The sequence below is a fragment of the Danio aesculapii genome, chromosome 10 (assembly GCF_903798145.1).
Source record: "Danio aesculapii chromosome 10, fDanAes4.1, whole genome shotgun sequence".
NCBI classification, from domain to species: domain Eukaryota; kingdom Metazoa; phylum Chordata; class Actinopteri; order Cypriniformes; family Danionidae; genus Danio; species Danio aesculapii.
In genome coordinates this window covers 36,862,109-36,874,595 of record NC_079444.1, presented here as the reverse complement: position 1 = coordinate 36,874,595, position 12,487 = coordinate 36,862,109, and the positions used below count along the sequence as shown (strand labels likewise).

The 12,487-nt window shown below is 36.8% G+C and overlaps 1 protein-coding gene across 1 annotated transcript in view; it reads right to left on the bottom strand.

Moving 5' to 3' along the window:
• Window positions 1-1,425: 1,425 nt before the first annotated feature.
• vezf1a (vascular endothelial zinc finger 1a) overlaps window positions 1,426-12,487 on the bottom strand; it is a 46,732-nt gene continuing 35,670 nt past the window's right edge. The window contains 3 exon segments of the mRNA XM_056466684.1: window positions 1,426-7,206; window positions 8,047-8,082; window positions 8,385-8,420. Of these exon segments, the coding sequence (XP_056322659.1) occupies window positions 6,848-7,206; window positions 8,047-8,082; window positions 8,385-8,420 (431 nt within the window). The 3' untranslated portion in view covers window positions 1,426-6,847.

Here is a 12,487-nt window from a genome sequence, read left to right as displayed (position 1 = left end):
CAAGCTAAATTTCTTACTCATGTTACCCTGATAAGGGCGAGACTTTCTGTTGAGGGTTGTTTTCCTCACATTTTCTAACCATTGTTTATTGGATCAAAAATTTATATAATTAGAATAAATTTGCGCCAACAAAATGTCCACAACTATATATACACAACTGTAATACTGTAATAAAATAACGTAATTAGTTACCATATTTACAATATATAACCCATTTCTAAAAAGTTAAAACAATATATAGTGCACTGCAGCATAATTAAGTACAACCCCTGTCAAAAATATATTTTTAATCAATTTCTCAGTGAGGTCACCTGACATCTTTAGGAATATAAATTCAACTCATTTAAATTCAAATGAGGTGTGGTAAAATATACTACAAAATCAAATGTTAAAGTTACAGTGGGCAAATAAGTATTGAGCATGTCACCGTTTTTCTCAGAAAACACATTTCTAAAGGTGCCGTTGACTTGAAATTTTCTCCAGATATTGGTAACAACCAAAGTAATCCATTTATGCAAAGAACTATTCAAATCTAACTGGTTTACAAATTAAGTTATGCGTAATAAAATGAAATGACGCAGGGGAAAAAGTATTAAACACATGAAGAAAGAGAGGTGTAGAAAGGCAATGAAAGCCAAGACAGCAGCTGAAATTTCAGTAGTTATTTAGCAACCCTCTGCTCTACGTCATCGTAAATGAATATCAGCTATGTCAGTCCAATATCTACATTAGCAGGATGATGAAGATGAAACCAGGCTGGACATTTCAGCGAGACAATGATCCAAAATACAGCCAAGGAAACTCTCAAGGGCTTTCAGAGAAAGAAAATCAAGCTGTAGAATGGCCCAGCCATCAGGTGACATGAATCCAATAAAAAAAAAATTTTTTTTGACTTCTCTCGATTCCCCTCCTCAAAACTGTTTAATTTCTCCTAACATTCATTGTGGTGTAAAAATGTAAGTTATTTCATAAGATAAGTTCCAGTTTTGGTACACGCACTGACTATCATATCTCTTAATTTAACTCAAGCGATATTTCTTTGTCTTCCACGGCTGCAGGGAACCTGTCAAAACAAGCAGCTTGAAGATGCAGTAAAGCTAATAAAAGATTCATGTTAGCATATCAGTTCTATCTAGCAGACAAAAGTGTGTACTGTAAATAAACACTGACAGATTTCTCTTAAAACTCACATACAGCTCATTATGTCGCTGCTGGTTTGCGACTTGTGGAGCTGCACATCAATGGATTTGCTCTTCAGTATTTGGACTTTCAGCAGTGAAATTAAACCACAATGAACTGAACTAAACTGAGCTTCAACAGCTTAAAACTGGACTGACATAGTTTTAGTTTACTAAATCTTCTATGTTAAGCTGCTTTGACACAATCTACATTGTAAAAGCACTATAGAAATAAACATGAATTGAATATGTTTTACAGATTTTATTCAGACAACCCAAATAAAAGGCACATAAAACATTGCGCATGTTTACATAATTATTTCTGACAAACTTACATTTACAAAAAAATGTAGGAATGTTTTCCTTTCTGCTACTCAGAAAGCCTAGTCTTCATATATACAAAATTACCATTGTTAATGTACTAATACAAAAGTTTTATAAAAGGTTATTTTGCTTCTCTTTGCTCACATTTCTATCCGTACTCTAAGATCCTCCGAGCTAAACAACTTCTGTACAAACATATACATTCAACCGCTTTCACAGGGGCTCTGAAAGTCATCCAGTTCATCGACTGAATCAAAGCAACATTAGTCGCAAAATCTTCACTTCATTGGATTTCATAATTGGTTTTGAATTTGGCAAATAAAAGGAGACATCCCATCCGTAATGCATCTACCAAAAGATGCACACATTCGCACTTTTCCATTAACTAAACTATGGAAACATGCTTTAGTTTGTTCTAGAGCGGCGGACGAATCAAACGCCTCACACAAATACACACACGGATCAGGGATTCATTGTGTCTGACAGTTTCCCCTATCCTGAGACTCAGTGCTGGGGTGGACGGCATCCATTCAGACACTCCTGATCGTCACTTCACAGGCAAAAATTGCATACAAATCGAATATTTAGTGTTTTATTTTTTCTTCACGACAGCAGTCTATTCTCTCTGGCTCTGCGTGTAGAGGAAGCAGCTGACACAACGTACCGAATTTAAATCACATTGGCGGCAGATTTGTGTAGTGAATGACAGCTTACTCAGTTATACTGTTCAGTAATAATTTTCATGAACTCACAATTATTACACTCTTTAGTCAAAACAGATCAGCGTGTGAGCACCCGCCGCAGTGTAGAAATATCCAGAGGCGGCCTGTAAACATTCTTCATTATTTCAGATTCTAAGCGGTGCCTCTGGGCTTTAGCTACAGGTAAATACTATGACCTACAGAGTCCAAACCAAATGGAGAAAACTTGATATTAATAACAGGAACCAAATAAAATAAGCAGGATGGCACTGCCTTGAAAATAAGATGTAAAAAAGGATCAAATAAATATACAAAAATAAACTTAAAAAACTAAAAATCTAAATCAAACAAATAAAAAGCTAAATATTTACAAACAAACAGGAATAATTCCGAAACAACATCCTGAAATTATTCTTGTTCATTTCCTAAGTTCAGCCCATTTCCTATGCAAAACATTAAGAAATAGATTAAAAAAAGAGATTAGAAAATGGGTTTAAAGACAAGTTTGAATAAAAACTTAAAGGGTGTCAATGTGAGACTCCAACCACTAGATGGCACTGTTTTGAACGAGCCATTTATGTGTTTATCTATAGCTCATAAACCTTGACCCAGATGACACACTTTGCCATTCTGGCCCAATCCTAAATGGCACCCTAAACTCTTGTGGTCTTACCACCATGTCTACACTTATGACGTGACGTAATGCTGTGTTGACTGTGAGGTAGAAGCTTGGTCACTCACAACCAACCTTTTAATATAAAGAGCATAAGTCTCAAACTTGATTCCTGGAGGGCCGCAGCTCTGCACAGTTTTGCTTCAACTCTAATCAAACACAGCTGATCCAACTAATCAAGGTGTTCAAGGTGCTAAAGGTGGAGTTGGAGGTGGTTGGAGCTAAACTGTGCAGAGCTTTGGCCCTCCAGGAATTGAGTTTGAGACCATTTCCCTAGAGAAGTGGTGTCCAAACTCGGACCTGGAGGGCCAGTGTCCAGCAAAGTTTAGTTCCAACCCCAATTAGACACACATGAACCAGCTAATCAAGCTCTTTCTAGGTATACTAGAAACTTCCAGGCAGGTGTGTTGAAGGAAGTTGGAGCTAAACTATGCAGGACACCGGCTGTTCAGGACCTAGTTGGGATACCCCTGCCCTAAAGGTTTGTACATGTAACATGGACTCAAGGGCACTTGCAAAGTTAAAATGATAAATGGGACACCCTATTGTATTGCCAAGTGAACCACAAACTTGGTCCTGAAGGGCCTCCTGCAGACTTGCCTAGAGGATTCTAGCATGCCTAGTAAGGCCTTGCTTAGCGAGCTCAGGTGTTAAGTTTTGAGCTAAATTGTGTTTAGTCGTCTGAACACCACTGCTTTACAACCTTATGGACTTAGTGGACATGCACATTTGGCAACCAAGTCCCCAAGACTGCAAGTGCAGACTGAATATGCTATTTGGGATTGGGTCTTAGGTAAAAGTAATGCTCCACTGAGTAGAACACTCAAGCAGTAATGACTATTGAGTCACAAAAGAGACTCTCGCAAGTGCTCTTCAGAGTGGGACAGGGCATCTTACGGCAGGGGTGCCCAATCCTGTTCCTGGAGATCTACCTTCTTGCAGAGTTTAGCTCCAACCCTTATCAAACACAATAAAACCAACTAAGTAGGATCTGAAGGAGCACTTGGTAATTAAAGACATGTGTGTTTGATCAAGGTTGCAACTCTGCAGGCTGGTAGATCTCCTGGAACAGGATTGGGCACCCCTGTCCTATGGTTTCATGAACTTCACATGCACACAAGGAGACCATTAGATACCCCTGCTCTATGGTTTTTCAGATAAATGCGAATAACGACCATTGCAAAAACTGCAAGTGCACATTAAGTGTACCACTCCAGACTGGGTCTTTGGTCAAGTAATTCTCTACAGACTGTCAAGCAGAAGAGAACAGTACCAAATGGGGCACTTGCAAGCATCATTCTGAACGTTAAAATGATGAATGGCACCCACTACGGTAGAGGAGTCCAAACAGTCCTGGAAAGCAATTGTTCTGGAGAGTTTAGGACCAACTTGACTTGATACACCTGCCTGGACATTTTTAATATGTCAAGACAGACCTTGTTTAACTAGTTCAGGTGGTGGTTTTCAATCTAAAAAGTGCAGGACAGTGGCCCTCCAGGAGCAAGACTACATCAGTCAACACCTGAAACAGATCAAAACTCTTCACAATGTTGTCCTAAACAACAACCAGTCCTAGGACAATTTAGAAAAATGTTTCTAACCCACTACCAATGTTGATTAATTTTGGAATTCTGAAGTTGCTAAGAATTCAGTTGCTGTACTTCCAACTAAAATGGAATATTAAGTAGGGGGCGGAGTTTCTTTTTGCACAACATTCCCTCATAGCAAACTAATGGTAAGAGGGGTGTGGTTAAGAATATTGTCGCTGAAGTGTCAAACTGATGTCAACAGAGAAGGACCGCCACTCCACATGGAAACAAATGGTCAGACTTTGATTAAAGTTTACCAAAACAAACTTTTTTCAGTGCATTAACTTTCATGAATTAATTGTTCACCTAAACAAAAACAATGTGTGCTAGCAAAATAAACATTGTAAATTTTGATTTCATGCAGAATTTAAACACCTCCACATGCCGACCACTGTAAGTCCGCAAGAATGGGAGTGCACAAAAAGTTTGCCATTTGGGATTGGACCTTTGGTTGAATAATTCTCAACAGAATGTTGAGGGGTAGTCTGCTTTTAAGTGTGCACCAAAGGGAGCACTTTACTTGAAAGGTTCGGAAAGTATAAAAAATGCATAATGGGACACTCTAGATCAGTCCAAACTTAGTTCTGAAAAGCCCCTCTCCAAGAGTTTAGCTTGAACTTTTCACAATATACCTGCCTAGATATTTTTTAGATCTTAAGACCTTGGCTGTGTCCGAATTCGCCTACTACTCAGTAGGTACTACAGTTGAATTTGAATTTACTTTACGACTGTTAGAAAGTTGTTCTTACCAGGGGTTCTCAAACTCGGTCCTGGAGGTCCAGTGACCTGCAGATTTTAGCTTCAACCCCAATTAAACACACCTGAACCATCTAATCAAGCTCTATGTAGGCATACTATAAACCTACAGGCAGGTGTGTTGAGGCAAGTTGGAGCTAAACTCTGTAGGACACCAGACCTCCAAGACCGTGTTTGGGCACCCCTGATCTATATAGTATGAAGGCAAGTATTATGAATGGAGCATTACATCTGCATCACATAACCGCGTCAGTTGCACCGCTTCACTCCCATTCAAGAATTCTCTCACGTGGCATCACGGGATAGCGTAACGTCCATTGGATGTGGACTGTAGAATCTCCCCAGTAGTAGTAGGTCATCCGGGAAATTCTCGCCAACTGTTTTCCGAATTCTATAGTTCGGACATACTACTCAGTTTGCATACTGTTTTTAGCATACTATATAGTATGGAAGTATGCGATTTTGGATGCAGCATTTGTTTTCTTGACTCGGGTGTTTCTAACTAGATTTAAAACCAAATCAGTGGCCCTCCAGGATTTGGTGAGCACTGTAATGCGCACGAAATGTGCCATTTGGGATTGGATTTTTTCATGAACTGTTCATTAGTATTGACTATGAAGTCTGCACCAGAAGGGGGTCTTGAAAGCACCCTCCAGAATGGTTTGATTACACACACACACACACTGCAGCCAATGTAGGTTCACAAGACTGCAAGAGCACATGAAGTGTGCCATCTGAGATTGGGCCTTTGGTAAAGTAACACTCCACAGATTGTTGGACAGTAGTCGGCTATGAGGTCTGCAGCAAAGGGGCTGCTCTTGAGCACCTTTGTCAACAATAAAAAGACAAACAGGACAGTCTGCGGTCTTCATGGAGGCCACAAGATCACAGGATTAAGTGCACCATTTGGGACAGAGCCATATTACCACAAAGGTCATATTTAGATAATACTGTGTCTTTAAACAAGGGATATGTGTTCAGTGCAAGACTCACCTTCTTTCTTCCAAACATTTTCTTTTGTATGCAAAAGAAAACATGCAACAGCTAACAATGGCAACGTAAACAATAAGAGAGCAAAGCTGCCCTCCCCTTGGAAAAACTAAATAGTAGTAAACGGTGTCGTGACGAACACTATTAATGAAGAAAAAAAAAAAGTACCTCTTTAAAAGTAGCCACACGTATACACGCATGCACTCACACCCCTGCACAAATGTAAAATAACAACAAAATCCTCCCTCTCAATGGAAGCAACAGTCCATTTCAAACGAGATTCCTTAAAATACTGATTAGCAGGTTGAACTTCAAATTGATTGAAGATCCCGCTGGCACTCTGCTCATTTAAAAAGAAAGAAAAAAAAAGTTTTAAATGCACATCAATTATTGCATTTGTCTTTAAAAACGTCCATCATCTGGATTTGAAGTGCTCAGAGGAGCTTGCGAAACGCCCAGCTACAGAGCTGCTTGCGTGGTGCGCAAAATGCAAACGTTTTTGAAGGCCAGAGAGAGTTTGATCGACCCGTGCAAATCTTCCACTAGTGTTGAAATGTAGCCGAGAGGTTTTGTTAGCACCACACAGGCGCCATTTGCACAAAGGTCAGGGCAAAAAGGCTGGTCAGGGCTCCGGGTCTACCACGGAGAAGACGGCAGAACTTGAGACAGAAATGGCATGCTGTCCATAGGTCTCATGGCGATGTTCAGCGGGGTGGCGATGTTCATAGGCATTGGCGTAGTGATGGCCACCGGATGGGCGATGTTCATGGGCGCTGAGGCTGGGATGTTGACGGAGGCGATGTTTACAGGGCCGGTGATGGTAACTTGGTGCTGCAGGCTGACTGGTGATGTGATGTTGACGGTGTTGGTGGAAATGTTCATCTGGGCTGCGATGGTTACAGGGTTGCTGGTGTTTCCACGGTTCATTGTAGAGGTGATGGGGGCAGCAGGCGTGACCGGCGTACTGGAGGCAGAGTTGCAAACTTCAGTGTTGTCTGTGAAGGAGAAAAGACATGAGAAGAGTTCAAGTGTGTTGAGGGCTTATATGTGTTTTGCTCCCAAACTCTCTGGGTGTCTAGACTGGTACAGCAAATGTTTGGAAGATGATCCTGAACAAAAATATTTCAATGAAATTAGTGAATTTAATTGTTCATGCAGTTTGACTGTGTTCAGGCAGGAATTTTATTATTTCGTAGACCATTTCAATGTGATGCCATTGGCCCATGAACATTTCCTGCTTGTTGTCAAACTATTTTAATAACTGTAACAAGAGGCAATTCAATCATATCTCAGCATTAAAACAGCTGTCATAATGTTCATTATGAATATGTGGACCTTTTAGGATTCTCAGGAGCTATAGAAATTAAAAATGTAAAACAGGAAATACGTTAGGACCATGGTTATTGTTTACATCCCTGGTCTATATAAAAAGACAATATAATTTCTGATGCTTGCATACACACATGCAAGTTCATCATTATTCTGAAGTTTGTAAATCTCAACCTATAAGATCACATATGCAAATATGTCTCAAATCAAGTCATTTCATTGGCTGTTGCACTTTCTGCCACTGTCAAACTATGAATCCTAATCACATTTCAGCTATTTTTTTATTTATACTTTTGGCCCTCCTTTGATACAACTGTGCATGTAGATATATGCAAACATTTGTAGCTCAAAACACAGAGCGTGGCTTTAGATTCCCTGTGAACACAAGAACCAATAAAATGTATCTGGAATACAACCTCCGTCTGATAAGCACAGAGAGAGCAAACAGTTTTTGTGTGTGTACATTAGTTTGTCCACCTTTCTTTTTTGTTTTGCTTCATTTTTACCTTTTCGGAGCCCTGAGTGGTTCCACTGCCAATCTCCTATTTAGAAACAGACAGAGGGTTATGATGGGCAGGCAGCTGCCTGCAGAGATGCATTATGGGACTTTTATCAATGCAGGGCTGCAGCAGTGTGAATTCAGACACTAGTATAATTTTATGTTCATCAACTACCATAAACAGGTTCATCCTTTTTTAATTCAATTTAACAGTGACTATGATTAAAAGAACTTGACATGAATGTAGGTTTAACACAAGTTTAAAACTCTATCAACAGCATATGTGACTTATGGGAAAAAAACAATAATATTTCTTTAAATAAATAAATAAATAAAATAAAATACCAGAATGCCTTGCTCCATGGACTGAAAGGGCATAACCTGAAAGGACAACATAAAATAATTCACAGCAATATAGATCATATTATCAAAATCCAAAAGTATTATAAAACAAAATGTACATTTTTCTTAAACTGCCGTGAGACAAAATTTACACAATGTATTATAAAATACAAATTAAATTAAAAAATTAAATTAAAAATTAATTTCATTATTATATATTTTAATATAATTAGCTATTTTTAAATGGAATGAAAGACAAAATATAAATTATTATAATAAAAACTATATTAGGGATGCACGATATATCGGCGGCCATATCGTTATCGGCCGATAAATACTATTTTTAATGTTATCATTATCGGGGCGATATTTTTAAGCTGATAGATTGCGTAATTGTACAGAACTGCCTGCCTCACGAATTAACAACTTGTTCAGTGCACGATAACTGAGCTTGCATTGTTTATTTCTTCAAAGTCTGTGCTTTCTTCATGTGGTATTGCTGTGCTTTAATAACTCAGCAAGTAACCATATTCCTTAACATTGCGTGTGAACATTGTGAGTGGCATTGTGTATTTTGGTTTAAATCACCTCAGGAAAAATATTACATATATAAACATAACAGCAGCAATGCACACGTGCTAAACAACCCGTTTAGTTGTTTGCAATGTAATATGATTATTTGTTATAACATGTTGCTTGCCATGTGTTATTGATGTAAGATTGTATTCAGTTCGATCGGCATATTTAAAATGATTATAACGAGTGCATGTGATCGCTATCACCACGCACACACATTGTGAGCCGAAAGAGCCTTTACAGCACCCCAAATAGCAACAGGGGTGACGAGGAATGCCAGTAACTGAATCCAGCATAGGTTTTCTCAACTGTCCTCCACATTCTGTCTTTATATTATGCACTGTGTTTGTCATAAAGTCATCTGTGCTCAATGCTCAGGTGTATCAAAATCTGACTCCGCTCCACATGCATGCGCATCACACCACGCCTGCAGTTTGTGAAGTTTCAAACTTTAAGTGGTTTATCATAAACCTTTCATCAATCATTTACCCCGCAATTGACATCAAGAACGAACATAGAAGCATTGTCTAATTGACAAGAAGTACCTACATGTGTTCAAAAGAATCTAAAATGCCAAATGGGACGAATTTATGCTGTTTTCAAAAGTAATACAATCCGTATTTAGCTTTTCGCTTGTACGGTGGCTCTGAACTGTCAAAACACCTCTCAAAATGCTTTTTCGGACATTACATATTTGTACATGTGTACATTACTGTAACGTTTTATTCAAGAACATTTGAGTTAGTTTCAGTTCTTTTGTTTTAGTTTGATTTAAAATACATTTATTTTATTTGTTATATAAATGCCATTTTGTTATTTAACCTATTATTTTTATGCAACAGTCAAATTGCTTGTTAATTTGCTATGTGAAGAAAAGGAAATTTATTTTTGGCATGCTGATTTATGAGAAATCGTGAATATAGGCCTTATAATCATCTTGGAATTTTGAAATTATTGCTTTATTTGCTTTGAGTAGGTTATTCCATACATACGTTTTTAAAACAAAATCAACATATATATATATATATATATATATATATATATATATATATATATATATATATATATATATATATATATATATATATATATAAAATATAACATTTAGAACTATTTATATTTATTGGCTATAATATATCGCCTATCGGCCTCCAAATCTTAAGATTTTTAAGTTATTGATATAGGCTAAAAAATCAATATCGTGCATCCCTAAATTATATACTTATTAAAAGTATTTATTATTAAATATTACGCATTTAATAGTAAAATATAGTACATATGAAAACATATTCTGCAGTAATCAACAATATGGTCACATATGCTGTTGACAAAGAAAAAAAGATATTATTTTAAAATAAAATTTAAATTAATTATTTATTTTAAATAATTATGTATTTAAATCAGAACATTTAAACAAGATTTTAACAATTAAAACATCCAATAAGATTTCTACCATGGAAAATCTGTCAACTACAAACAAAAGTGAGCTAATAACTACAACAAAATGTTAAAAACTAAAAACTAAACTACATGGATGAAATGGGATGGGGGGTTAATTCATGAAAAAAATACCCAAACATAAATGAAACCTTAAGTAGCACAACTGAGACAAACTGCGAGCACAAACATGAATAGGGGAAACTTTGCCCATTAAATAGTAATTAAAGCAAATGAGAGAACAAATGCAGATCTGACACTTGACCCCTTCATGACCCGGTCATCCTCAGAAAGGATCCGGTTCTGTCAGAGTAGATTCTGCCTGAAGCAAAGCACCGGCCTCCTCAACTAACATGCTTGACTAACTTAATACAAACAAAACGAACAATAGACTCAAATGCCATGACCATTAAAAGCACAAATAAACCCAATATAAATGCAAGATTACAATCTGCTGGAAAAGTGGTTCAGGTTCAAGAATAGGTGAACGAACAGTCCTGACCAAACATAATGCTTATTCAAAGGACTTCCAACGAAAAAACAATCACAACAGCCATGCTTAAATCTCAAAATAATAGCTTTAAATAATCTTAATGTCCAATTTACAAAGAAGTCACACTTAAGATCCTCTAGGCTCAATTAGATGCATTTATACCACATTAAACCTGAAGATCTGACAAACTAAATGGGGTTTGTGGCTTAATAAAGCTAAAAATATTGTGATAATAATTAAAAAAAGGTAATAAACTGTTTTTAAATAAGACAAAAACACCCCAATAAGAAATGTCAATGTTACCATTAAACGATGAATATGTGAATATTGAAATATTAACTTTAAAGGTTTTTTTTATGACATTAAAGCATCAAGTCTATTTTCACTACAATCTTAAAATATTACAAATGCAATATAATATACAGAAATTCTCACCAAACATAAAAAAACATTAAAACGATAAATGGCAGCCATTGGGGATGTAACGATTTATCATGACCTTATAATAAGCGGATTCGATTCCAAGGGGGGACTTGATTTCTTATGACACCGGTTGAAACTTGATTCAAATATGAGACGATTCAAATGTTGAACGAATCGTGATACATTTTTTGAACAGAGAGGGCGCTGTTTACAGGTGCAAACCCACTTTACCTGCACATCAGTGGTCAAGAGGTGGGGGGACAGAGTAAAATGACAGTGGTGAAGTGTGCCAGACAAAACACCAACTGTTTGCAATTACTGCAAAAAGACGCTTACTTACACTAACAGAACAATGAATATGATACACAAACCGTGGATGATTTGCAGATTTATTTGTTTTTAAAATAGCAATTTGGTCATGGTAGAAACCATATTATTTAGCAAAATATGTGCAGCATTTAAGAAAAAAATTAAAGGGCTCTTGTTCACCTTAAATTTGTTTTAAATAATTTTGGTAAAAAATTATGCCTAAATCACGAATCACGAGATTAGTATCGCGAATCGTATCGAATCGTGAGCCGGTTGAATCATTACATCCCTACCATCCATGTTTAAATATCAAGAGAAGTGCTTGAAAATAGTAGCTTTAAATAACATTAATCCACTTCGTGTCCACTTCACCTGCAAGAATCTCTAAGCTTCATTAAATGCATCTTTTCCACTTTAAATACGATACACAAAAACACCTTTTAGTTGCAAACCAGAGATGGGATACTGTCCAAACCAAGCACATTTATGAATAACTTGTAATACCACGAAAACTAAATTAAATCACTTTAGATGTTAAAATTTATTCAGAAAACATGCAAGACCAAAACAAGGTATATTTCATAATTTTATTATGTAGTAACACTTAACCATTCTGAACGCTTCTTCAAGAGGTTAAAAACAATAAATTAAATAATAATAAATCAATCAACTAAGACAGACAGACATATTTTAAAGATTACTTTTTTGGGATTTTTGTCTTTGACATGCTGGCAAAGCATTGGCATCATACAGTCAGAATTATAAGCCCTCCTGAATTATTAGCCCCCTGTATTTTTTTCCTCCCAATTTCTGTTTAACGGAGAGATTTATTTCAAAACATTTCTAAACATAATAGATTTACTAACTA